Source organism: Carica papaya, chromosome 2 (genome assembly GCF_054855325.1).
Source record: "Carica papaya isolate Zhongbai chromosome 2, ASM5485532v1, whole genome shotgun sequence".
Lineage (NCBI taxonomy): Eukaryota > Viridiplantae > Streptophyta > Magnoliopsida > Brassicales > Caricaceae > Carica > Carica papaya.
In genome coordinates, this window is record NC_142310.1 from 27,740,504 (window position 1) to 27,767,478 (window position 26,975).

The following is a 26,975-nucleotide window of genomic DNA, read 5'->3' on the forward strand; positions in this document are numbered from 1 at the left end:
CATTTGTTTTTAAAATACACTTTAAAAAGAGAGATATTTCTTTAAATGTACTAGTTTATCCCATAGCTCAAAAGTTGAAACAAACTACCAAACCTTCAACTTCACTACAGAAATATGAATTTACACCCGTCAACCGAATCTGAGAAAATGTTCAGAAAAGAACAAATAAAAAAAACTGAACCTAAGAGAGTCAGGGAAATAAAAAAACTCAAATCAACACTGTAAAAGCTACAAAAATCAAGACAAAAAAAGAAAATATTTTTGTACCATCCCAAATTCTCCCATCCAGGGACACCTTCATTTGTGAATCTCAGAGCATAAGTCAAACCAAAAATGGTTACAGAGCAATGTTACAGGTGCAAAACAGGCAATAAATTCCATCAACCAAAAACCATCACATCTAAAATTAGGAAGCAAACCAGGAATGAAAATCCTTATTGAAGCTAAACCCTTTACAATCAGTTTTCTTTACCACAAAATTGATATTCACCAACTATTTTCAGCCTCTCTTTGTCTGCTTTTCAGGGTCCATGAACTTGTTCGGGAGGGCGCATTGGCCAACCGAGAAGCGGGGGAGATCCTGGTGGAGTGGCATCCCGGCTGGGAGAGAAAAGGCTCAGTTCCACAAATGTCCCTGTTGAACTCCCATCTTTTCCATACGTACGAAAAGAAATCGATCCACGCTTGGTCGAGGCATCAGAATTCCTCCCAGGACTAATTCCTACACTCTCCTCAAGATGACTCTGATTAGCAATGAGAGATATGGTGTCATGATCATCAAGAATCCTTCTCCTAGCCTCCAGGTCCTGTAGATTCCCCAGGGCTAAAGAATCTGCCACTGGACAGTACACAAGCATGCAAATACACACCCCAGCACAACACAGAAGTGCAAGAAAAGCCAAGAAAGCAAGAGATTCAAACAGAAAATGCCCTGGTTCGGATAAAACAGATAAACCAAGTAAAACAACCCTCAACGGAAGGAAACTTGAAACTGAGAATATTAATGTGTAGACTCTCTTCTGCAAACCCTTATTGATAACCAGCTTCAAAATCCGCCTTCCAAGCCAAAACAAATAAACTGTTAGGAGAGAAGCGAAAAATCCATGGAGGATGGTACTCAGTAGAGGATAAGTGCAGAGGGCAACATGATCAGCATTTTGCAATACAGGGGAAGCAGTCCTTGTAAAATAGCGCGGTAAATCTCTTAAGGTACTTTTGTCCTTGTTAATTTCTGGTCCAATTAAAATAACAATGAGTTGAAGAACAAATATCGGAAGGCAGTAAAGAAGAATAAGACCTGCGGTTCTGCCATTCCATTTTTGACTTAGAATTCCAGAATGCATCTTCTGTAAGGGCGCTCTGAGAAGAAACACAAGAGTGAGGAAAAGGCAAGGTTCTGCAAATCCTAAATTTGAGACAATGTAGCATTTGCAGATAGTTTCTTGCCATTTCAAATTGAGAGCATTCAACACTTTCCCGTCCTGTCTCAACAAATTCAATCGGATGATCTCACCGAATCCCCACCAAATTGCAAAGAAAATAAACGTGATCCGGATGATCCAAGGACCACTGAAATAGCTGAGCTGAATATAATCTTGGCTACGAACTCGAGAGCGAAAGTAACAAGAATAAACAATGCAGAGCAGACCGAGAAGAATCAAGAGAGCAACTAGGCAAATTGTCACCACACCGAATGCATCGGCAGCAAATCTCGTCAGGGGCATTACCCGAAGCACAGATTCCACGCATGCTCTCTGCCAGCATGGATGCAAGAGGACCTCCGGTATCTTATGCGCCTTCTTTCCAGAATTAATCAGGAATTAGAGAAGCAATTCCCAAACTAATACTGGAGGATGCATACCAACCAGATTAACCATATATGGGGCAATCAAGATGAAAAATCGGCAAAATCCACAGTAGGAAGCATAGAGTCCTAACTCATCACCAAATAATGGTAATCATATATCGAACCAATCCAAAACTACCTTCTTCACAGTCAGCTTGTGATTTAATGCTGCAGATAAATTTGAAGAACTCCTCTAAGATTATATCCAGTCCCACCACCTGATGAAAAGATAGATCAGAGAAATGGTAAGATTTCAAAAAGCAGCCAAAAGGAAAGGCAAATACCCAGGACTAGATGGCAACAAAACTTATCAAGTACCCAGCAAAAATAAATTAGAGTATTTGGCACAGAATAAAGCATCAAACTTAATATATGGAACAGACTTCAAAATGCTTATATCCCATTATTTGTGATTTTCATGCAGACAAATAGAGAACCGAAATATAGTTCAATCAAAAAATGTATCTGGTTTAGCTACAGGAAACAGCTCTGCGAGATGTACAACTACGACAAACGGATATTGAGGAAGGCTAGCAAACATTAACTTACCAATAATTGTTTGTAGGTAGTATGTCTATAAATATAGTTTAGCATCTAAAGTTATTGCCATGTATGCTTAAAAAGAAGTTAAGAGAGAGTACAGATTGAAATGCGTGTAGACCGACTCATTTAGCATTTCCAATAATATATGGGATTCAATTAAATAACCCTCATAAATGTTACCTTCAACTTAGAAGTCATTCAGAATGCTGCACGAATCAAATTTATTTCATCCAAGTTAATACTTCTCGATTACCCAAAGTTGACTCTTTCGTTTAACATAACAAACATTTACTATAGCAGGGGAAAATTACCTCGTAAAAAGGAAAACTAATGCTTCATATAATCCGGATCATGCTAGGCTAGAAAGTATGAAAATTAAACAACTTTCTAAAAGCAACATGATTCAACTTAGTACCACACTTACATATCACAGTTCCCTCACATTCCTGTTTGAGTGATTACAAACTAATGAACAACAAACACACAACTTCAGTAATAATAATAAGCAAACAACCAAATGGAAAGCCCTAAGCAACCCCCAATGTAACCTCTTCAGGGAAAATTTGTTTATTGTTATTTCTAATTCCAGTAAGCCCCATTATCTTCAAGTAATAGTCATAAGCATGTAGAATTATCCTGAGTGTATTCATGCTGCATGATCTAACTTACTAGAAAGAATTCCATTTCCCATTATTTACTTCATTATAAAGAGCTTACATTGTGGACAACCCCAACCATTGTTTCTGCTCACTGAATAACAAATTTCTCAAAGAAACTCTAAATACTCATCCTTTAGCTGTTTTGCGGCATTTCATTAGCAAAACCTCAGGGAAAAGAAGGTCTTAGAAAACCGTCAACCAATACAAGTAAAAACAGGTATACATATGAATAATTTATCTTTTAGTATATCATCCTTAGATCGAAAAGGACCAATAAAATCTTTCAATTTCTTTTTCTAACAACAACATAGACACTAAAAAACCTAGAAATCCCGACTTAGATTCACGCCCTAAGCAAGAGTTCGAATCTAACCATTTCATAAAAAACAAACGCCAACCAAAACAGAAGAAAAAAAAGAAGAAAAAAGTCACTGACGAAAAGGTGCAATCATTATGACTATCGCTGAAGGGCACTATAACAACACGAAAAACCAGGAAAAAATAAAAATTTTAGAAAAATATAATAGCACCGAGAACAAAACAAAATCCTTGAAGAATTGAAAACCAAAAACGATAGCACAATGGGTGAAAAAGCAGATCAATCTAGGGCTTACAACGCGGAGAATCTTGATCTGGCGAGTTGGAAGGAAGAATCGGAGAAGCACAGAACGAGATCAACAAACCCTAACCCGCAACGAGAGAGAGAGAGAGAGAGAGAGAGAGAGAGAGAGGGAGTAGAAACAGAGATACGGGAGAGAGAAAACAAAGAGAGAACGTAGTTAGGGGGAATAGGTGAGTGGGACTTTGTTGGTGACAGGCTGTCTCCAGCTGTGTTGAACGAGCCTGTAGGTTCGTTTCCTACTTAAAGTGGTAGGTTCGGAATTTAGTCCGAGCCTACCTGGCAGCACCCTGGCGGCGTTTACGGCGACTAACGGTTGAGGTTTTTTTATGTTGTGTTCCCACACACTGTAACAAAAACCTACGACCAACTGTTTTTCCAACCCTTCTTTTACTCAGATAGAACTGTTTTTTTTTTTTTCTTTTTCAATTAACCAAAATCTCTTTTTGAAAATTATTTTTTCCAAAAATTTAAAAGGAAAATTTAGTATACCAACCATGTATATACATACATATATGTATCGAATTGGATATTGGAAGAAAAATGAAATGGGTAAATATAGATTCCCATAAGTAATAAAGAAACTTTTTATATTTTAAAAATATATATATATGGCATGTGAATTGATCTAAATAATCAAATAAAAATTAGTGGGTGTTTTATGAAAATCTATGATGAATTTTCAATTTATTCATATTTAGAATGTTATTGAAATAAAATTATTTCTTATATGCTTAGAGTTATCATATCATTTTTTATATTTATGGTAGTATGGTAACTGAACAATAAATATTATAAATAGAAATCAAACCATCAAAATTAAAACACTTTACAAAATAACATGTTTTTTTTTCTTCTAGCCATATAAACTCAATTCTTATATGTAATATTGTGGGCAAAATTTTTGATGTTTCTAATTAATGTGAAAAATATATATATATTTTTACTATTGTAAATGCATACTAAATATCTTATCAAATGAAAATATTTATTTGAAATTTTATTATATGCAAAAAAACAGAAAATATTAGTTTTTCTAATGTGATTCAAGACATTTTTGTGTAGCCAAACTTTTGTTATAATCAAATTAATGTTAATGTTTAAAAAAGGAAAACAAATATAATTTGCTTATGGTTTAAGACCTCTACTACACCCCAATATAAGGAATGTAATAAGGTAATTAAATGATATTTTATGTAATACTGAATTGAAGTTTTTTTTGTCTTCTAAAATTTCACATGATAGTTTGACTACTTATATTTGCTGTAGATTTTAGTAATTTTTAGCATTAGAGTAATAATATTTGATGATTTTCATATAACCCTATTATGAACTTAAAATTTATAATTAATTTTAGATTAAATTATATATTTTATACATACATAGTATCATATGGAGTGTAAATTAATTTTTTACAATTAAATCTAAACTCGACTCGTTCTTATTAGGTGAATTAAAAAAAAACTTGCTTTGCCTCACCAAAATTCAAATCTTATCTAATTTCAAACCACAACAGATTCAAAGGATTACAACAAGTTTGATAAGTCACGATTTTTTTTTTAATATCCCTACACGTAAACTATTTAAGATAAGTTATTTGAATTAAAAAAGGGTAATAATTTTGTAATTAATATTATACAAACTAATTTTATTACAAATCACAAAAAATTAATTGAAAATTTAAACGTATTTGTCTGACAAAAATCTTATATCCAATCCAAATAAACTACCTAAAAATAATTTCAAAACCTAAAATATTTTAAAACGATCAATTGTATTAGTATCACACATTAAGAGACTTGATAATATCTTGATATGTTCGAATACATAATTGAAATCACAAAAAAGATATATTACAATATGTAAAAATTATAGGAGATAATAGTTTATTATTATGTACGACAAATCATTTGATCGAGAGATACATATAATCAAATTTTTTGTGTGTCGGTATATAAAGATATAGAGATCGAATCATAATAATAAGGTTGAAAATAAAGCCAATAATAACTAAAATGTAAATGAATAATTATTAGTTAAGTCACATTCATTGAAAAATATATTAAATGACATGAAAGGTAAATTTTTTTCTTTTAAACTCGTAAAAAAAATATTTTTTTTAAAATACCATATGATAATTATACGATTTATAATTTATGTCATTTAAATTGATAATCTATAATCTTCTCTAGTTAATTTAATATTATATTTTTTTTCTTCACTCAAAATAACCCATTTGAAATGACTGATTACGCGATACTATATTTAACATTATTATTTTTAATTTTAATAAAATAATTATTTAAAAATAATTTAAAATTTCAGAAACTTAATTGCTCAAAATCAAAAGTCCATTCACTTAGTTCAGTAACATACAAAATTTTGAACCAAGTAATTATGTGTTTAGCCCATATTTTAAAATAATTTAAAATTTATCAATGGACAAAATAAAATTTTCATTATTAGAATTTATTATTTGAGACATTATATTATTTTTCATGTAGCATTAAGTATATTTGAAATACAATTAAAAGGTATTTTAAACGAGTATCGCAATTTATCATTTTTATAAGGACTATAGTCATGGTCTAGATAATTGTCAAATAAATTATGGTGTTATTTTATATGGAATAAAATGCGTTGACTGTTGACTTTTTACATTAACTTCTTTTTAATTTCCTTTTTGACAAATGTCGGTCAAGATGAAGCGGTCATATTACCCCAAACGTAGGAGAAATGTATTTTTGAAAGGTATATCTTCTATATTTGATTAGTAAACAAAATAAAAAATTACGTGGTCAATAATAATTTTTCCAGATAATAAATTTAATGTAATAATTCAACTTAAATTCACTTAAAAACACGGTGTTATGAATAATAATAAATTAATAATTTTATTTGACTAAAGTTGGATTTTGTTAATGATTAATTGATTGTAGAACAATAAAATATGTATTAAAAACAATGATTTTAAATAAACAAAATAATATAAAAATAATAAAATGATAAATAATTATTAAAGATTTTATGTACACATTCAACTCTTTATTTTTATTTGTAATACCCGGACTCGAAATTTAGTACAGGATAATTATTTTTTTTCGTTCAATAAATATACAAATGATAAAATTTTGTTTTAAATTGAATATTATTAAATTTTTGAAAAAAATTAACTAGATACGAAATTAAAAACAATTTAAAAAAAATGGTAAAATTTTGAATAAAGATAGTGTTTTTAAAAGAAAACTTAAAAATATGGGATAAAATCGCAAAAATGAGAAATTTGGCCATGCAGAACGGTCCAGTCAGAAGCTACGGCGAACCAGAACACGCTGCATAGAAAAACACGCTAACATCGACACCACGTGGGTGATCCGCGTGCCTGGCGATCCGACGGTCTAGATCACGTCCTGCGCGCACAGACGGCTCAGATATGTTTTCCTTTTAGGGGCGATTGAACTGTCAGATTCAATCCAATCGTGCGGTCCAGATTCATTCTCCGAATATGAAGGATCCAACGGATGAGAGAGGGCCATGTATTCCCGCACGAATGGCCCAGATCGATACCGGGAGGGTATTTTAAGTATTGTATTATAGGGAACCCTAATCTTAGCCACACCAGCCCTCGCTATAGAAGAAAAAGAAGAAGGGCAGCCGGAAAAAAAATCGATTGTTGTCACTCCCGATGTCGAAATAGGTACTTTTTTTCCCTTTCGCTTGAAATACCATCCTGAGCCTCCTTGTGGCCAGATCAGAGCCAAATGATCAATAGGTGAACTAAAAATTGCGGGCAAAGCTTGACCAAACTGCTGCGACCAAAACACGAAACCATTTTCGATGACCCCCTTCTCGTTTTTCATTTCACGTAATTTTTTGACCAACATGTTCACCGTCATTTTCTGATGCATGTTAGCTGAAGAGAAACTCCAGCCATGAAGGAGGACCGGTGGAGCCGCCGCACCTGAAAAATCATCTAGTAGGTTTCAATTTTTTTGATTTTTTTGACCAATTGAGGCTCTCTAATGTATTTTTTTGCAGGGATACATGTAAAATCGGCCTAAACCGGCCCAAACCGGCCAGGTCGAGACGAACTGTCGCCGCGCTGGAACCCTAAAATTTGCTAAAAAGGTTTTTCAACATCGATTTTGGCCTTTTGGGATATTTTTGGGTACTGATGAGTATGTTAATTTTTGTATGAAAAATTCAGAAAATCTAGGGATCGTTAGGAAACGCAGTAGATAACACAGTATTTCAAACACCGATCCAGGTAAGGATCCCTCACTGTAACGACCCCGAAAATCCAAAAAGAAATATATACTAATTTAAGTACGGAAGTGAAATAAAAAGTTAAGGTTTACATCCCTTCCACAATAACTTAAAAGTACTAAACAAACATCACGTTTGCTGAAAACTACTCAAAAACTGAGAAGTGAACCTGGGGTTCCTGACGAACACCACTGTCACTGGAACTGCATGTAATCTGACTACTTCCCGGATATACATTCTTGCTAACTTATCCAAGGGATCAGTCACTCTGATGACCAAGAAGTGGGAAGACTTGGTAAGCCAGTCAACAATTACGCAGATGACATCATGTTCTGAGCGTGCCTTAGGTAGTCCTGTCACGAAGTCAATGGTGATATATTCCCACTTCCATTCTAGAATCGGTAATGGCTGAAGTAGCTCGCCTGGGCGCTGATGCTTTGTTTGACCTGCTGACATACCAAACACTTAGAAATAAAATCTACTATATCTCTTTTCATTCCGTTCCACCAAAATCGGGGTCGCATACTTTGGTACATTTTAGTGCTTCTAGGATCCATGACAAACTTTGAGCTATGAGCTTCTGTCATGATGTCTCTTTTTAACTCACTGTCACTTGAAACACATACCCTATCTTGGAATCAGAGTAACTCATCGGCGAAGACTCAGAATTCTGAGCTAACTCCTTGCTTTACATCTTTCTTGATGGCTACTAGGGTGGGATCGGCTGACTGAATTTCCTTTATTTTCCGGATTAACTCAGGCTGAATGGTCAGATGGCCCAAACATGTGACTCTCCTCAAGTCCTGAAGTCGAACCTGTTGTGTGGCCTCAATCTGCCTGCATTCTGAAACTATTAAATGGGCTAATATACCTGCACTTTTCTTCTGAGTGCATCAGCTACCACGTTGCCTTTACCTGGATGATACAAGATGTCACAATCATAGTCCTTAAGAAGTTCTATCCACCTTCTCTGACGCATGTTGAGATCCTTTTGAGTGAATATGTGTTTCAAACTCTTGTGATCGGTATAGATCTAAAAGGTCTCTCCATATGAATAATGGCACCAAGTCTTCAAGGGGTATATGATTGCGGCAAGCCCTAAGTCATGGGTGGAATAGTTTTTCTCATGACTCTTTAACTATCTGGACCCATAGGCTTTGACCTTCCCATGCTGCATTAAAACACAACTCAGGCCTAAATATGAGGCATCACTGTAAACTGTATATCCCCCGATCCACTCGGTAAGGCCAGCACAGGTGCAGTAGTCAGCCGCTTTTTGAGTTCTGAAAAATTTCTTTCACAGTCCTCATTCCACTTAAACTTGATATTCTTTTTTGTGAGTCGGGTCAGGGGAGCAGCTAGACTAGAAAATCCTTCAACAAACCTGCGGTAATAGCCTGTCATTCCCAGAAAGCTACGTATCTCTTTAACTAATGTCAATTTCTCTCAGTCGAGCACTGCTTCAACCTTTTTAGGGTTCACTGATACTCCATCCTTAGATATGATGTGTCTCAGGAAGGTAGTCTGCTCAAACCAAAATCCACACTTACTTAACTTTGCATACAGCTTCTTTCTTCTGAGAACCTGCAAAACCTGAGCTAGATGGTGAGCATGTTCCTCTATGCTTTTTGAATAAATCAGGATGTCATTGATGAATACGATAACAAATTGATCTAAGAATTGTCTAAAGACCCTGTTCATCAAATCCATGAAGATGGCTGGGGGTGCTGGTTAGCCCAAATGGTATGACCAAGAACTCATAGTGTCCGTACCTGGTTCAAAAAGCTGTCTTGGAGATGTCTTCTGTCCTGATTTCACCTGATGGTAACCTGAACGTAGGTCTATTTTGGAGAAGATTTGCGCACCATGCAATTGATCGAAGAGGTCATCAATTCTGGGAAGGGGATATTTGTTCTTGATTGTGACTTTATTCAATCTTCTGTAATCAATACATAGTCTCAACGTTCCATCTCCCTTTCTGGAAAAAGTGACTCCGACACCTCAAGGGAACACACTATGTCTGATAAAACCGCTGTCCTGCAATTCAGTGATCTATTTCTTCAATTCCTCCATCTCGATGTGGCTCATGCGGTAAGGAGCAACCGAAATAGGCTAGGTGTCTAGCTGTAGGTCTATGGTGAATTCGACTTCCCTATCCACTGACAATCCGGGTAGTTCATATGAAAATACGTCTGGGAAGTCTCGGACTATCAGAATCTCTTAAATACAATTCTCTTTCTTGGGTTTGCCTAGTTAGAGAAAAAAGTAGGGTTAAAGTACTTGACGAATAAGAAAACTTGCCGTCAAGGAATAAGTACTAAATGATTTTATTAATTTGTAAATGGCTCATCATTAAGAGGATTGAATACAACCTTCTTGCTAAAACAATCTACGATGGCGTGATACGCTGCTAGCCAATTCATTCCTCAAATTATATCGAAATCCTTCATGTCTAATTTTATTAGATCCACACTCATTTTCTATCTGCTATCTCTACAACACAAGCCGTGTAGACAACTTCTCCCAATAGTGTCATACTCTCAACAGTAGACACAAATAACATAGAATCAAGTTTATCAGGTAATATATTAAATTTGGATGCAAAAATAGGTGAAACAAATGAATGCGATGCACTAGTGTCAATCAAAATATGAGCAAGATAGTTACAAATAGTGTACGTACCTTGTACTACGTTTGGGTTGGCTTCAGCATCCTGCTAGGTGAGGTTGTAAGTCCTACCCTGAATAGGAGGTCTGCCCTGATTCTGGTTCTTTGGGCACTCTCTCGCATAATGCTGGGCACTACCACATATGCGACAAATGTTGTTGAGGCAATAGTAGGGTCGGTCCCCGTGATCCCTGCCGCAATGCTGACAGATCTTACCACGTCTTGCCACCGGAGCCTGAGGGGGAGCCTGGGTCACCGGCTTGGGCCTCTTGTTATGTTGGACAAACACAGTAGGTGCTGCTCTATGGGGTGGAGCTGAGGGTCTGAGGTTCCCTGCTGCCTGAGGGAGGGTGTGGAAGCTCCTCTCCACCAGCTGTGCCTTGGCCAGAACGGCCGAATAGGTCCTAAGCTCCAACACGAACAAATGTTGTCTGATTTCTGGGCGGAAGCCCTACTGGAACCTCCTAGCCTTCCTGCCCTTATCCAACAACGTCTCAGGGGAGTATCGGCCCAACTTCAGGAACTTACGAGCATATTCTGATACAGTCATGTTCCTCTGGACCAAGTGGATGAACTCCATCTCCTTCAGATGTCGAAGATACTCTGGGAGGTACTCTGCATGAAAGGCTGCTAGGAACTGTTCCCAAGTAACTGGAATAGATAGGGTGATCTGTTTGAGTTTCCACCAGCGGTCTGCTTCTCCCATTAGCATGTAGGTAGCAAGGGTGACCTTCTGCTCAGAAGTCACTCATAAGGTCTTGAAGGCCTTCTCTATCTCTGCCAACCAGTACTCGGCATCTTCAAAAGAGGATCCCCTTACAAAAGTGGATGGGTTTAGTCTCTTTTACCTCTCTATGTAGCCCGAATCAATCGTGGGAGGAACTGAGTCCCGTGGAAAAGGGACTAGGCCAGGTTGAGGGTAGACTAGGGGGCCCTATGGTGGTACTTGCTAATATGGTGGGGGCACCGGATTGTACTGTGACAGTGTCAGACAATACTGTGGCTGGGGCACCGGATCATACTACGGTGGTGCTGGGTGGTACTGTGGAGGAGCAGGGTCATACCAGGGTGGCTCGGGATCCTTTCGCTGCAGTGGTGGCTCAACCTGTGGTAGCGGAGGAGGGTCAGGTAGCTCCCTCCTCTCCTCTCGGACCTGCTAGGCAGCAATGAGTCTCTATAGCATCTCAAATATCCTGTCAATGTCCTCCCTAAGCGAACCATCCTGGGTTGCTCGGTTTAGTGGGGGTCTTCCTCTTCTCATCTCTATATACCTATATTTCATAAGGAAGGGTTGAGTGATAATTCATTGGTTTTATGTTTCTTTAAGTATTATCGTGTAAGGGACAGGTCTGAAGAACGCGGCTCTGATACTAAGTGTAACGACCCCTAAAATCTAAAAGGAAATATATATTAATTTAAGTGCGGAAGCGAAATAAAAAGTTAAGGTTTACATCCCTTACACAATAACTTAAAAGTACTAAACAAACATCACGGAATAAATTCTCTGAAAGAAACACAAGAAATAAAAAAAACAAAGGAAACTATAAAGTATCTAGCATCTACTCGTAGTCTTCTTGCAGATCGGGCTCAGAAACCAGGTCCTCTTGATCTAAAATAGTTAAATGAGGAGTGAGCTCTACTAGCCCAATAAGGACATCACATTATATCACCGGCACAGAAGTAAAGGTTAGTAGAAAATCAAAACAACTAATGGAGAATTAGATTTAACCCAATACATTTATTTTTAAAAAAACTATTTATCATTTTTCTTACCATTGGAGAATTTATAAAAACAAATCATAGAAGCAATAATATCATACAGACCATAACTTCATGCACGACTAGTAATATAGAACATATCATAAATTCACATTTATTAACAATAGACGAACTCGTAACTGTTTCTCGTTTCACTAACCTACTAGTATCCATGAGGATCCATAGGGATGTCCCCGCTATACGTGAACCATTTTCCTTAATAGTCTTAATTACATAGCCGATCCTATATCCCGTCCGGTATGAGTGCCGAGACATTAAACTTCAATAAAATATCCGGTATGAGGATGATGCGAGCCGTCCCCATACCCATTTCGGTATAAGTGCCAAATGACCAAACCTCAATACCCCGTCTGGTATGAGACAACATTCATGGTAGGGTTCTTTATGAACCCAGTCCGTCCACCATCTCTCAGGATATCTAGTGAGGCTGTCAACTTACCTGTTTATTAGATCACACCCCTTTTCTGTTTTTCCTTAGTCTCCTTTACCAAATCAAACACAATCACATAAACAATGAACATGCACCCGATAATACAATCATATCTTAAATTCCAAAATCACACAATGGTCAAGTAAGACGGTAATACATGCATTTAAAACTCTAAACCAGATACCATAATGCCTTTAAACTATAAAATAAATCAATAAAAATCAACAGAGAACAATATCCGATTCGGGCTCCATTAGCAAACCGTAATTAATTATGCATAACTATTTAATTTGTACAAAAGACCGTATTATTATTTATTTGAACTTCAATTATGTGATAGGAAATAGGGTAAGGGATCCTTACTTGATTCGACTCCAAAAGCTAAGTGGTAACTACGCCTACGGGCAGTCCCTATATTCCCTGAATTTTTCTTCGGGAACTAAAACGCGCTTATGGTACCTACAAATGTCCCAAATAACCCAAAAATCAGACCCAGGGCCTACTCGACCAATTTTAGAATTCCGGCACGACTGCTCCGCCGTGCTCCGGCGACGGCGCCGCTGCCCCCGGTGGTGATCCACCTTGGGTTGGTAATTTTTGACCATTTTCGACTGAATTCAGCCAAATTTGCATCGGTTCCTGCGAGAAAACATACTTAGGGCCTTCAGTGGGCCGAAAAATATAAAAAAACTGAAATTCACCAGCGGTGGGGCACTCCGGTGCGACGGCTCCTCCGGCTCACATTGCAGTTGGGTGTTTTGCTCCGGTCAACCTATTGAGAAGGAAACGGAGATCACAACGGTTGAAAAATCATATCGAACGGGAATCAAGAAGGGCCTCATCGGAGGTAATTTTTGAAACACCCTACGACGGCGTCACCGAACTTCGGCGGTATTTTCTAGCCAATTGGTCGGCCTTTGCCCTATGATTTGACCATGGGCGGATTTGAAATTGAATTTCGTGCAAGAGAAATTTTTTTTACCTCGTTTAGCGGTCAGAAATTGCTACGGTGCGGCGGATGGTGGCGGCGATCGGCTCCCTGGTGGCTGGGCTGTCTTCTCCGACAAGGGGTTTTGGCGGCTAGGGTTAGGGTTTGGGTGCGGATGAAGTTATTTATACCTACTTGCTTTTGATCTGGGCCGTTCATCACGATTCAATCTGGACTCTCCATGCGCGATTCAATCTGGGTCGTCCATGCGCGTTTTCAATCTGGGCCGTCCGTGTGCACGGGAATGAATCTTAGCCGTTCGATCGCGCGCGAGGATAACCCACGTGGCTCCCTCCCGCGTGGCCTCCCACTTCAGCGCCTTTGCCACCTGGCGCGTCCTTGTTGGTCGAAGCTACTGATCGGGTATCTGACGTGGCAAAATTTTTCTAAATTGCGTTTTAACCTCCGATTTCCGATTATTTTTTTAAAAATACCCCCATAACCCAAATTTTCACCCATTTTTTCCAAAATTATTTTCAATTAAATACTCGACTAATTTTTACCCTTTATTATTATTATTTTTTTTTATTTTTATTAAATTAAATTAAAATAAAATAAACCAAATTAAATTCAATTAGCAAATAATTATATATATATATATATATAAATCGAAAAAAAATAAATATTGGGTGTTACACTCACCCTATTCCCTATTACGATAAATTGAGGCTTAAATAATCGATAATCTTGTATTTTATGAAAACTAAAAAAAATCTAAAAATAATTACAAGTTACTAATGGAATCGAAACTGGTCAGTTCATATTTGTCCTGATTCACTATTTATTGTTCTGTACTACTTGAATTACTTTCTGTTATATTATGCGTACTAAATTAATGGTTTTGATTGTTTTCTCGATTGTTTGGTTTATCTCATTGCACATTCTTTTTTGTGGTTTGTCCTGCAATAAATGACTCAATTATGTTCTTGATGTACGTATCGCCTATATGCATGATTTATCATTAATCTGGAAATATAAGATATTGATACGAACTTATAATTGGTTTGTGGTGTGATTTCATGTAAGAAAGACTTACTAGATACCTTGAGAAAAAGTGGACGGATCTGGTACATAAGGAACCCTACAGTGGATAGTATTTCAGTCAGACGAGGCTGAGAAGTCCCATACTGAAAAGGTTTAGAAGATATGGTTCATCCTCATATCAGACGGGGTATCGAGACGATGGCATATTTGGCGCCCATTACCAGACGAGGTATGAGAACGGTCGGGTTAATTGACAAATCTAGATATTGGGTTCACGGATAGTAGAATATCCCTATGGACCTTAGTGGTTCTAATAAGTAGGTAAAAAAAGAGAATTATTGATCTCGTTCACTTGTACGTAAAGTCATAATGTTATATGCGTATTTATCTTATTAGGTTGATTTTAGTAAACTCTTAACAGTAAGTATATAATAAAAGTTTTTGTGTTAAATGAATTTACTTAAAGTAAGGGCTCCATTAGTTATTTTGTGATTTTTATTAACCTTTAATTTTTCATATCAGTTATTAGTATGATATTCTTACTGTGCTAATGTAGCTCACCCTTCTATTAATCATTTTAGATCAAGAAGACCAAGATCCAGATTCTGATTAGTAAGAGAGTTGTGAATAATTTACCTTCCGGACCTCATCAAGTGCTAGTGGAGGTTAACCACATAGGACATTTATTTATTTATTTTTAATAATTGATTTACCAATTTTTTTTATGAACCGCTGTAGAATGGACATTCCACTAGCCCTATTGGGTATTCTAATTTACTGTATAAGGAATATAAACATAACTTTATTGTTTGCTTACGCATTTAAAATATAAATTAATTTCCTTTAGGTTCCGGGCTTTTACAGTTGGTATCTGAGCTGCGTTCTTTAGAACCATTCCTTACACAAGGATTTAAAAACACAAAATACAACTTGTCACTCAACCATTTCTTGTAAAATACAGGTATAAAGATATAAAGAGAGGAAGACCCCCGCTAAATTAAGCAGTCCGGGATGGGTCACTTTGAGATGATGACGATTGACTCTTTAAGATACTAAAGAGACTCATCTCTGTTCACTAGGCTCGGGAAGAAATGAAGGAGTTGTCTGACCCCCCATCACTATCACAGTTTGAACCACCCTTGTAGTGAGAAGATCTGGTGCCACCTTGATACAACCCTGCTCCTTTACCATATCATCCGACATGCCAAAGTATAATTTGGTGCCCCCACCATACAACTAGGTACCGCCACAGGGCCACCCGGTCCCTCCCCAACACAATCCAATCCCTCTTTAATGGGTCCTAGTTTACCCATGATTGACCCAATCTATATTAAGAGGTATAAGAGACTAAACCCATTTACCTTTGTAGGGGCATCTTCTTTCAAAGAGGCCGAGTATTGGTTAGCTGAGATAGAGAAGGTCTTCGCGACTCTTAGGGTAAACCTTGAACAGAATGTGATACTTGCCACCTACATGCTTGTAGGAGAGACAAGTCATTGGTGACAGCTAAAACAGGCCACCCTACCCGTTCGAGTCACTTGGAAACAGTTCCTGATAGCCGTCAATGCAGAGGACCTCCTAAAGCACCTTTGACATTTGAAGAAAATAGAGTTTGTACACCTGATCTAAGGTGATATGACTGTGTTAGAGTATGCTCGAAGGTTCATAAAGTTGGGTCAGTGTTCCCCTAAGAGTATGATGGATGAAGGCAGAAAGGTAAGAAAGTTCGATTGGGCCTCCGTCTTGAGATCAGACAATAGTTGTATGTGTTCAAGCTCAGTACCTACTCAGCCGTTCTGTCCAAGGCACAACTACTAGAGAGGAACCTTAGAATCTTTCCTCAAGTAGTGAGAAATTCTAGACCCCCGGTTCCACACCACAGATCAGCACCCACTGCACTAGTTCAGTAAAATAAGAGGTCGAGCCCTGTGACTTAAGCTTCTCCTCAAGCTCGGACAATAGAACATGGTAGGACTTGCCAGCGCTGTGGCAAGGATCATGGGGACCGACCCTACTATCGCTTCAACAATACTTGTTGCATATGTGTGAGTACCCAACACTGCAAGAGAGAGTGCTTGCGAAATCAGAATCAGGCCAAACCTCCCATCCAATTCATAGCTTACAACCTCATCCAACAGGATGTTAAAGCCAACTCAAACGTGATACAGGGTATGTACACTATCTGTAATTACATTGTACATATTTTGATTGATACTAGAGCTTCACATTCATTTGTCTTACATACTTTTACAAAAAACTTGAATGTATTTCTTAAGAATCTTGATTTTGTGCTGTTTGTGTTTACTCTTGGGAGTATGACACTATTAGAGGATGTCATATACAAAACTTATATCATAGACATAGCAGATAAAAAATTGAGTGTAGACCTCTTAGAGATAGACGCAGAGAATTTTGATGTAATTATGTGAATGAACTAGTTAGCAGCGTATTACGCCATCAAAGATTGTTTCAGTAAGAAACTTGTATTCAATTCTCCTAATGAAGAATCATTTACAAATTAATAAAAGTTATAAATATTATTCTTTTAATGCAATTTCCTTGTTATATGGCATTTTAACTCGGTTGTCTTTTCTACATTAAGCAAACATAAGAAAGAAGTTTGCATTCAAGAGATCTCTATAGTCCGAGAATTCCCAGATATATTTCTTGATTAACTACTCAGATTGCTAGTGGATAGGGAAGTTGAATTCACTGTAGATATCCAGCCTATTACCTAACCCATCTCAGTTGCCCCTTGCCGTATGAGTCGTGTTGAGATGCAAGAGCTAAGGAAACAGATCAAGGAATTATAGGATAGTGGGTTCATTCGATACAGTGTATCTCCTTGGAGTACTGGAGTCACGTTTGTAAGGAAACGAGATAGGACCCTGAGATTATGTATTGACTACATGGAATTGAACAGAGTCACAATTAAGAACAAGTACCCGATCTCCAGTATTGATGACCTTTTTTACTAGTTACAGGATGCATAAGTTTTCTATAAGATAGACTTGTGTTCAGGTTACCATTAGGTAAAGATCAGGGCAGAGAACATTCCCAAGACAGATTTTAGAACCAGGTACGGGCACTATGAATTCCTGGTCATGTCTTTTGGACTAACCAATACGTCAGCCATTTTTATAGACTTGATGAATAGGGTTTTAAGGAATTTCTAGATCAGTTCGTCATTGTGTTTATTGATGATATCATGGTCTATTCAAAGAGCAGAAAGGAACAAGCTCATCACCTGACTCAGATTTTACAAGTTCTCAAGAAAAAGAAGTTGTATGTAAAATTGAGCAAATGTGAATTCTGACTCGAGCAGACTACCTTTATAGGGCAAATAATATCAAAAGAAATAGTGTCAGTGAATCTCGAGAAAGTTAAGGCAGTACTCGGTTGGGAGAAGTTGACTTTGGTTAAGGAGATTCGTACCTTTTTGGGAATGGTAGATTTTTATCATAGGTTTGTGGAAGAGTTTTCTAGCCTAGCCGCTCTCTTGACCCGACTTATAAAGAAGAATGTTAAGTTCGAGTGGAACGAATATTATGAAAGAAGTTTTACATAACTCAATAAGCAGTTGACTACTGCACTTATTTTGGCTCTTACCAAGTAGGATGGGTGGATACACAGTGTACAATGATGCCTCTTATATGGGATTGAGTTGTGTTCAGATGTAGCATGGGAAGGTTATAATCTATGGGTCCAGCCAGTTGAAGAGCCATGAAAAAAATTACCCCACCCATGACTTAGAACTTGCTGTTATCATCTACGCCTTGAAGACCTGGTGCTGCTACTTGTATGGGGAGACTTTTGAGATTTACATAGACCATTAGAGCTTAAAGTATATATTCACTCAAAAGAATCTCAATATGCGTAAGATGCATTGGATAGAGCTCGTCAAAGACTACAATTGTAAAATCTTATATCACCTGGGCAAGAGCAATATGGTAGCTAATGCGCTTAGTAGAAAAAATACAAGTATGTTGGCTTACTTAATGGTTTCTGAATGCAAGGTAATAGAGGCTGCACAACAAATATGAATTTAGGACTTGAAGAGAGTTACATGTCTGGCCCATCTGATCGTCCAACTCGAACTGATTAAGAAAATTAAAAAAGCCAAACTGATTGATTCCACCCCAGCAGCTCTTAGGAAGGATGCAGAACAAGGAGTAAATTTAGGATTTCGGGTCTCTGCCGATGGATTATTCAGGTTTCAGGACAAGGTGTATGTTCTAGATGATAGTGAATTGAAAATAGACATCATGACGGAGGCTCATAGCTCAAAGTTCGTCATGCATCCCTCAAGGACTAAAATGTATCAAAGTATATGACTCCATTTTTGGTAGAGCAGGATGAAAAGAAAGATAGCTTATTTCATCTCCATATGCCTTGTATGTCAACGGGTTAAGACATAGTATCAACACCCAAGTGGGCTACTTCAGCTATTACCGATCTCAGAGTTAAAATGGAAATACATTATAATAGATTTTGTGATAGAGTTGCCTAAGGCACGCTTAGGACATGATGCTATCTGGTTAATTATCGACCAGCTTACTAAGTCCTCTCACTTCTTGAATATCAAAACGAACCCCTTAAATAAGCTAGCAAGAATTTATATCCAAAAGATAATTAGGCTATATGGAGTTCTGATGACCGTGGTATCCGACAAAGACTCCAGGTTCACCTCTTAGTTTTTGTCTAATTTTCAGCAAGCAATGGGAACAAAACTATCTTTCAGCACTGCATTACACCCTCAAACCGATATACAATCAGAAAGGACGATTCGCACACAGGAGGATATGCTCCGAGCTTATGTTCTAAACTTCAGAAGCTATTGAGATGATCACCTAACATTGATAGAGTTTGCTTACAATAATAGTTATCAAGTAAGTATCGGTATGACCCCGTATGAGGTATTGTATGGCTAACCTTGTAGGTCGCTGATATGTTGGGAAGATATGGGTGATAATAAATTATTTAGCCCATATCTTGTAGAGGAGACTACAACTAAGATAGCTAAAATTATGAGGAATATCTACACAGCTCAGAGTAGGCAGAAGAGTTATGTGGATACTCGGTTGAGATATCTGGAATTTGAGAAAGGTGATCGGCTGTTTCTTAAGATCACCCCTTTCAAGGGAGTCAACAAGTTTGGTAAGAGGGAGAAATTAAATCCTCTGTTCATTGGACTGTTTAAAATATTAGACAAGATTGATACGTTCGCCTACAAGCTAACACTACCTCTAGAGCTATCTAGAGTCCATAATGTGTTTTATGTATCTATGCTACGCAAGTACAACTCAGATCCCTTACATATCTTGTCTCAGGAGCCATTTCACTCTAGGAGGATCTATACTATGAGGAGGTACCGGTAGGCATTGTAGACCGGAAGAGAAGAGTACTTTGCAACAAAAAAATTCTCTTTGTCAATGTCCTATAACAGAATCACTCATAAGAAGAGCCCACTTAGGAGCTAGAATCGGACTTAAGGGCCTAGTACCCCCAGTTGTTTGACTAAGTGAGAGGGTAACAAATTTGAGATACCAAATTTTTTCTTAAGGGGGGAGAGTTTTAATACTCGGACCCGAAAATTGGTAGAGGATAATTATTATTTTTATTCAATAAATATATAGATAATAAAAAATTTTATTTTAAATTGAATATTATTAAATTTTTGAGAAAAATGAATTAGGGACGAAATTAAAAATAATTTTGGAAAAAATGGGTGGAATTTTGAATAAAGTGAATGTTTTTGAAAGAAAACTTAAAAACAAGAGGTACAATCGCAAAAAAGGAAAATTCAGCCATGTGGGATGGTCCAGTCAGCAGCCATGGCGAACAAGAACACATCGTGTGGCAAAACATGCTGATATCAGCACCACACGGGCGATCTGCATGTTTGTCGATCTGACGATCCAGATCACGTCCAGCGTGCACAGATGGCTCAAATATGTTTCTCCTTCAGGCGTGATCAAATGGTTAGATTCAATCTAATCATGCAGTCCAAATTCATTTTCCGAATAGGAGGGATCCAACAAACGAGAGATGACCATGTATTCCTGCATGAACGGCCTATATCGACATGGGGAGGGTATTTAAGTATCGCCTTTCAAGGAATCCTAACCCTAGTCGCACCAGCCCATGTTGGAGAAGAAGAAGAAGGGCGACTAGAAAAGAAATCGATCATCGTCATTGCCGCACTAAAGCCACCACCGACGTCGAAATAGGTCCTTTTTCCCCCTCTCGCTCGGAATTCCATCCCAAGCCTCTATGTGGTCATATCAGAGCCAAAAGATTGATGGGTGAATCGAAAACTACGGGCAAAGCTCAACCAAGTCGTCGTGGCCAAAACCTGAAACTCTCTCCGATGGCCCCCTTCCCTTTTCCTGTTTCATGTGATTATTTGACCACCAGCAGAGCCACCACACTTGGAGACCCTCGCCAGTAGATTTTGGTTTTTTAACTTTTTCGGCTAACCGAGACTCTCTAACATGTTTTTTACAAGGATACATATAAAATCATCTTAAACTAACTTAAACCGGCCGAAATTGGCCAGACTGAGGCGAACCACCGCTGTGGGCATCAGAGCCAGCGTTGGAGCACGTCGACGGCGCCATGCCAGAACCCTAAAATTTGTCCAGAAATATTTTTCAATACTGAATTTAGGCTTTTGGGGTATTTCTGGGTATGTGATGGGTATTTTAATTTTTACAGAAAAAATTAAAAAAAACCTGAGGATCGTTAGGAGGCGCAGTAAATAGCACAGTATTTCAGACATCGATCCGAGTAAAGATCTCTCACCCTATTTCCTATTACGGTAAATTAAGGCTTAAATAATTGATAATATTGTGTTTTGTAAAAATAAAAAAAAAAAACTAAAAATAATTACAGATCACTAGTGGAGCCAAAACTGGTCAATTCATATTTGCCATAATTCACTGTTTATTTTTTCATATTGCTGAAATTACTTACTGTTATATTATGCTTACTAAATTGATGGTTTTGATTGTTTTCTCGGTTGTTTGGTTTACCTCATTGCATATTTCTTTTTTTTTGTTTGTCCTGCAATAAATGTCTCAATTATGTTCTTGATGTACGTATCGCCTATTTGCATGATTTATCATTAATCTAGAAACATAAAATATTGGCACGTCACCGATAATCGATTTATAGTGTGATCCCATGTAATAAAGAATTACCGGATACCCTAGAAAAAGGTAGACAGACCCAGTACATAGAGAACCCTATTGTGGACATTACTTCAGTCGGATGGAGCTGAAAAGTCTCATACCGAAAGGGTTTGGGAGATATGATTCACCCTCATACCGGAGGGAGTATTAAGGCGATGATATATTTGGCGTCCATTACCATACGGGATATAGAAACGGCCGAGTTAATTGACAAATCTATATATTGGGTTCACGGGTAGGGAAATATCCCTATAGACCCTAGTGGTTCCAATAAGCAGGTAAAAAAGGAGAATTGCTGATCTCGTTCACTTGTACATAATGTCATAATGTCATATGAGTATTTGTCTTATTAGGTTGATTTTGGTAAACTCATAATGGTAAGAATGGAATACACATTTTAATATTAAATGAATTTACTTAAAGTAAGGGCTCAATTAGTTGTTTTGTAACTGTTACCAACCTTTAGTTTTCTGTATCAATGATTACTGTGATATTTTTAATAGGCTAATGTAGCTCACCATTCTATTAACCAGTTCAGATAAAGATGACCAAGATTCAGATCTTGATTAGTAAGAGAGTTGTAAGTAGTTTACCTCCCGAACTCCATCAAAGTAGAGGTTAACCCCTTAGGACATTTATTTATTTGTTTTCAATAATTAATTTGCCCTTTTTTTATGAACCGTTGTAGAAGGATAATCTAGTAACTCTATTGGGCATTCTAATTTAATGTATAAGGAATGTAAACCTAATTATATTGTTTGCTTCCGCATTTAGAATATAAATTCATATCCTTTAAGTTCCAGTCTTACATTTTTAATTTTTGGATTATGATAAACAAACTATTTAAAATATATTAATCTCCATTCTATAATTCTATAAAAATGTTTACAATATAGTGAAGTTCGTTTATAGTTATTAAGCACTCGCAAAAAGTAAGGATGATATGCATAAGTGAAAATAACTAATAGTTCTTATGATCAATTTTGCGTGTGTGTTATATAAGTACTAATGTGATATCATGTAATGATATACAATAATTTTGACATAAATTTATTCACTTTAACTATTGAGATTTATGTTTTGACTATCAGATTGTTAAAAATGATTTATTGAAGATAGATTCAGTCTTGGCTCATTTTGATGAAAATGTTCCAAATTTTTTTATTTGTTTGGTATTTTCTTGTATTATAAAATTGGCAACTTGTTTAGTTGATTTAATTTATTGAATTTGGCTATACCTTGTAGCTTAAAGGACCTTTTTATCTATTGATTTGATTTAGTAGATTTGCGGTATAATTTTTGGCTTCGTGATTTTTTTCTTCATATTAAAGAGTTTTTCACATAAATTTGTGCTTTTATTTGTTTATTTAGAACTAATGTAAAGGCTCAAAACCTTAAAGGGAAATAAATTCATAAATTTAAAATGTGGAAGCGATTAATAGAGTTAGGGTTTACATTTCTTACACAATAATTTAGAATGCCCAATAGAGCTATAAGAATGCTTCTTCTTAAAGCTAATTGGTAATTAAAGAAATGAAAAAAAGAGAGAATACAAAAATACCTTAAGACAACCTTTACTAGCACTTGAAGGGAGTCTGGGTGGTGAACTACTCACAACTCTCTTGCTGATCAGGATCTAAATTCTGGTCATCTTGATCTAAAATGGTTAATGAAAGAGTGAGCTACATTAACCTAGTAAAAATATAACATTAATCACAGATACAGAAAACTGAAGATTGGTAAAAATCAGAAAAATAACTAATGAAGCCCTTGCTTTATTTAAATACATTTAAACTTAAAGATGTTTGTTTGATATTAACCATAACGAGTTTTTCAAAAATAACCTATGAAAACCCATATCCATACCACTTTTCACTTTCATGCATAGGAGAATAAGAGATAATAACTTTCCTTTTTTACCTGTTTATTGGTATCCCTACTCGTGAACCCAATATCTAATTTTACAATTAACCAGCCATCCCCATACCCCGTTCAGTAATGGGCGCCAAATATTCCATCGTCTCGATATCCCTTCTGGTATGAGGGTTAACCATATCTCCCAAACCTTTCCGGTAAGGAACTTCCTACCCCCGTCCAACTGAGGTAATGTTTACGGTAGGATTCTCTATGTACCGGGCTTGTCTACCCTTTTCCTAAGTAATCAGCAAGTCTTTCACATATAGATTTTCATCAACAAACAACCAACAAACGTATACCAATATCTCATATTACATTCACATATCAATTAAATTACATTCATGTTGACGATACATAACCAAAATAACCATATAAATTGATCATACTATTAAACTATAAATAAGAATATGTACTACATGAAAATCAAGTAAGGATGATAGTACAAAAAATTAAATAGAAAATCAAGACAATTGTGAACTAACTGATTTTTGCTCTACTACTAACCTATAATTACTTTTAGAATTTTTTAATTTTTTATAAAAATACAAAATTATACATCATTAAGCTATAATATACCGTAACAGAGAATAGGGTAAGGGATCCTTACCCGGATCGGTGTTTTGAGACGTCGCACAGTCTACCACGCCTCTTAACGGGTACCGGATTCCCTAAATTTTTTATGCGAAATTCAAAATACTAATCACGTACCTAAAGATACCCAAAAAATCTAAAATCTATGTTCAAAACTCTTTTCAGCCAAATTTGGGGTTTTGGCACGGTAGCGTCATCGTGTTCCGATGCTGGCTCTGCCACCCACAGCGGTAGTCTACCTCGGCCAGACCAATTTTGGCCAGCTTTACAGGTATCCTTATAGAAAAACACGTTAGGTGGCCTCAATTGGCCGAGAAATTACCAAAAATACTAAACCTACCAACGGGGGTCATCGGGTACGGCAGCTTTGCTGGTCTCATTCGTGGCTGGGGTTCCTTCTTCGACTAACCTGCACAAAAAATGAAAGTGAATACAATAATTAAAAAATCGCATAAAATGAGAATCGAAAAAGGACTCGTTGGAAAGATTTTGGGGTTTTAGCTGCAGCGGCTCTAGCGGGCTTTGTCCGCAGTTTTCGGCTCACCCGTCGTTCCTCTTGCTCACATTAGGCCACAGGGGTGCTCGGAATCAAATTTCGAGTGGGTAGGGGGACTTTTACCATTTTTTGTAGCTGGCAGCGATGGTCGATGGTTGGCCTCCTTCTCTAGCACTTGATTCTTCTTCTCCAATGGGGGCTGGTGACTAGAGTTTGGGCTCCCACGCAATGCAAAGTATTTATACCCATTTCTCGTTAATCTGAGTCGTCCATCGTGATTGATCTCGTTCGTTCGATCATGTCTAAGGAGAAAATAAATCTAGATCATCCATTGTAATTGATCTCGATTGTTCGATCGCACCTAAGGGAGAAACAGATCTGGATCATCCACCCGCGCATGATCGATCCTGGGCCGTCTAATTACGGGGCACGCAGATCATCCCCCGTGGCACAAACGTCAGTGTGCCTTGCCAAGCAACGTGCTCCAGTTTTTCGGGGCTGCTGACTGGGCAGTCCTACATGGCTGAACTTTTTTTATTTGCACTTTGACCTCTTATTTCTAATTTTTCTTTTAAAAACATCATCCGAATTTAAGTTTTCACCATTTTCTTTTAAAATTGCTTTCAATTACATTCCTAACCTATTTTTTGCAATTAATTAATAAAATTAAGTTTAAATTGATTTAAAAATAATTATTTATTTATTTTTTTGATACTAAAATTTGATCTCGGGCCAAATTATGGACTTGGGTATTACAATTCTTCTCATCTTAAGAAGAAATTTGGTCCCTCAAATTTATCACCCTCTCACTAGTCAAACAGTTGGGGATATTGAGCTCTGAAGTCTGATTCTAACTCCCATGCGGTCTCTTTCTATATGTGATTCTACCATAGGACATTGACAAAGAGAAATTTTCTATTGCGGAGTACTCTGTTTTTTCGGTCTACAATGCCCACTGGTACTTCCTCATAGAATAGATCCTCCTAAAGTGAATGGGGCTTTTGGGACAAGATGTGTGATAGATCCTCCTAAAGTGAAGGGGGCTTTTGGGACAAGATGTGTGAGGGATTCGAGTTGTACTTGCGTAACATGGATACATGAAACACATTATGAACCTTGGATAGCTCTGGAGGTAGTGTTAGTCTGTATGTGGTCGTACCAATCATGTCTAAGATCCCAAATGACCCAATGAACTGGGAATTTAATTTCTCTATCTTGTCAAACCTACTGATTCTCTTGAAAGGGGTGACCTTGAGGAATACTTGATCACCTTTCTCAAATTCCAAATCCCTCTTCTGGGTGTCTGCATATCTCTTCTGTCTGTTCTTAGTCATCTGTATGTTCTTCCTGATCTTAACCATTTTGGTTGTAGTCTCCTCCATAATATCTGAACTGAATAATTTTCTATCACCGACATCTTCCTAACAGATCGGGGACCTGTAGGGGTGACCATACAATGTCTTGTATGGGGCCATGCCGATGCTTGCTTGATAGCTGTTATTGTAGGCGAACTCTATCAAAGGTAGGTGATCATCCTAATGGCCTCTGAAGTCTAGAACACAAGCTTGGATCACATCCTCTAGTGTGCGGATCGTCCTCTCTGATTGTCCATCGGTTTAATGATGAAATGCGGTACTAAGGGACAATTTTGTTCTCATGACTTACTAAAAACTAAACCAAAACTGAAAAGTGAATCTGAGATCCCTGTCAGATACCATTGTCACTGGAACTCCATGTAGCCTGGTCTATAATCTTAATAGTCAAAAAGTGAGAGGATTTGGTGAGCTGATCGACAATCACTCAGATAGCATCATGCCCCGTGCGTGCCTTAAGCAATCCTATCACGAAGTTCATTATGATATGCTCTAACTTCCACTCCAGGATCGGTAATGGCTGAAGTAACCTATCTAGTCATTGATGCTCAGCCTTAACTTATTGACATATCAAACATTTGAAGACAAAGTCGGCTATCTCTCTTTTCATTTCTCTCCATTAAA

General features: G+C 37.2%; 1 protein-coding gene across 1 annotated transcript; it reads right to left on the reverse strand.

The window, feature by feature from the left end:
* Window positions 1-258: 258 nt before the first annotated feature.
* On the reverse strand, window positions 259-3,826 carry CAND1 (plasminogen activator inhibitor). The gene is made up of 2 exons (XM_088213816.1): window positions 3,663-3,826; window positions 259-2,064 (listed from the first exon to the last, which is right to left on the reverse strand). Exon 2 carries the CDS (start codon window positions 1,722-1,724, stop codon window positions 522-524), a length of 1,203 nt encoding a protein of 400 aa, XP_088069942.1. The 5' UTR covers window positions 1,725-2,064; window positions 3,663-3,826; the 3' UTR covers window positions 259-521.
* Between the last annotated feature and the right edge of the window lie 23,149 nt (window positions 3,827-26,975).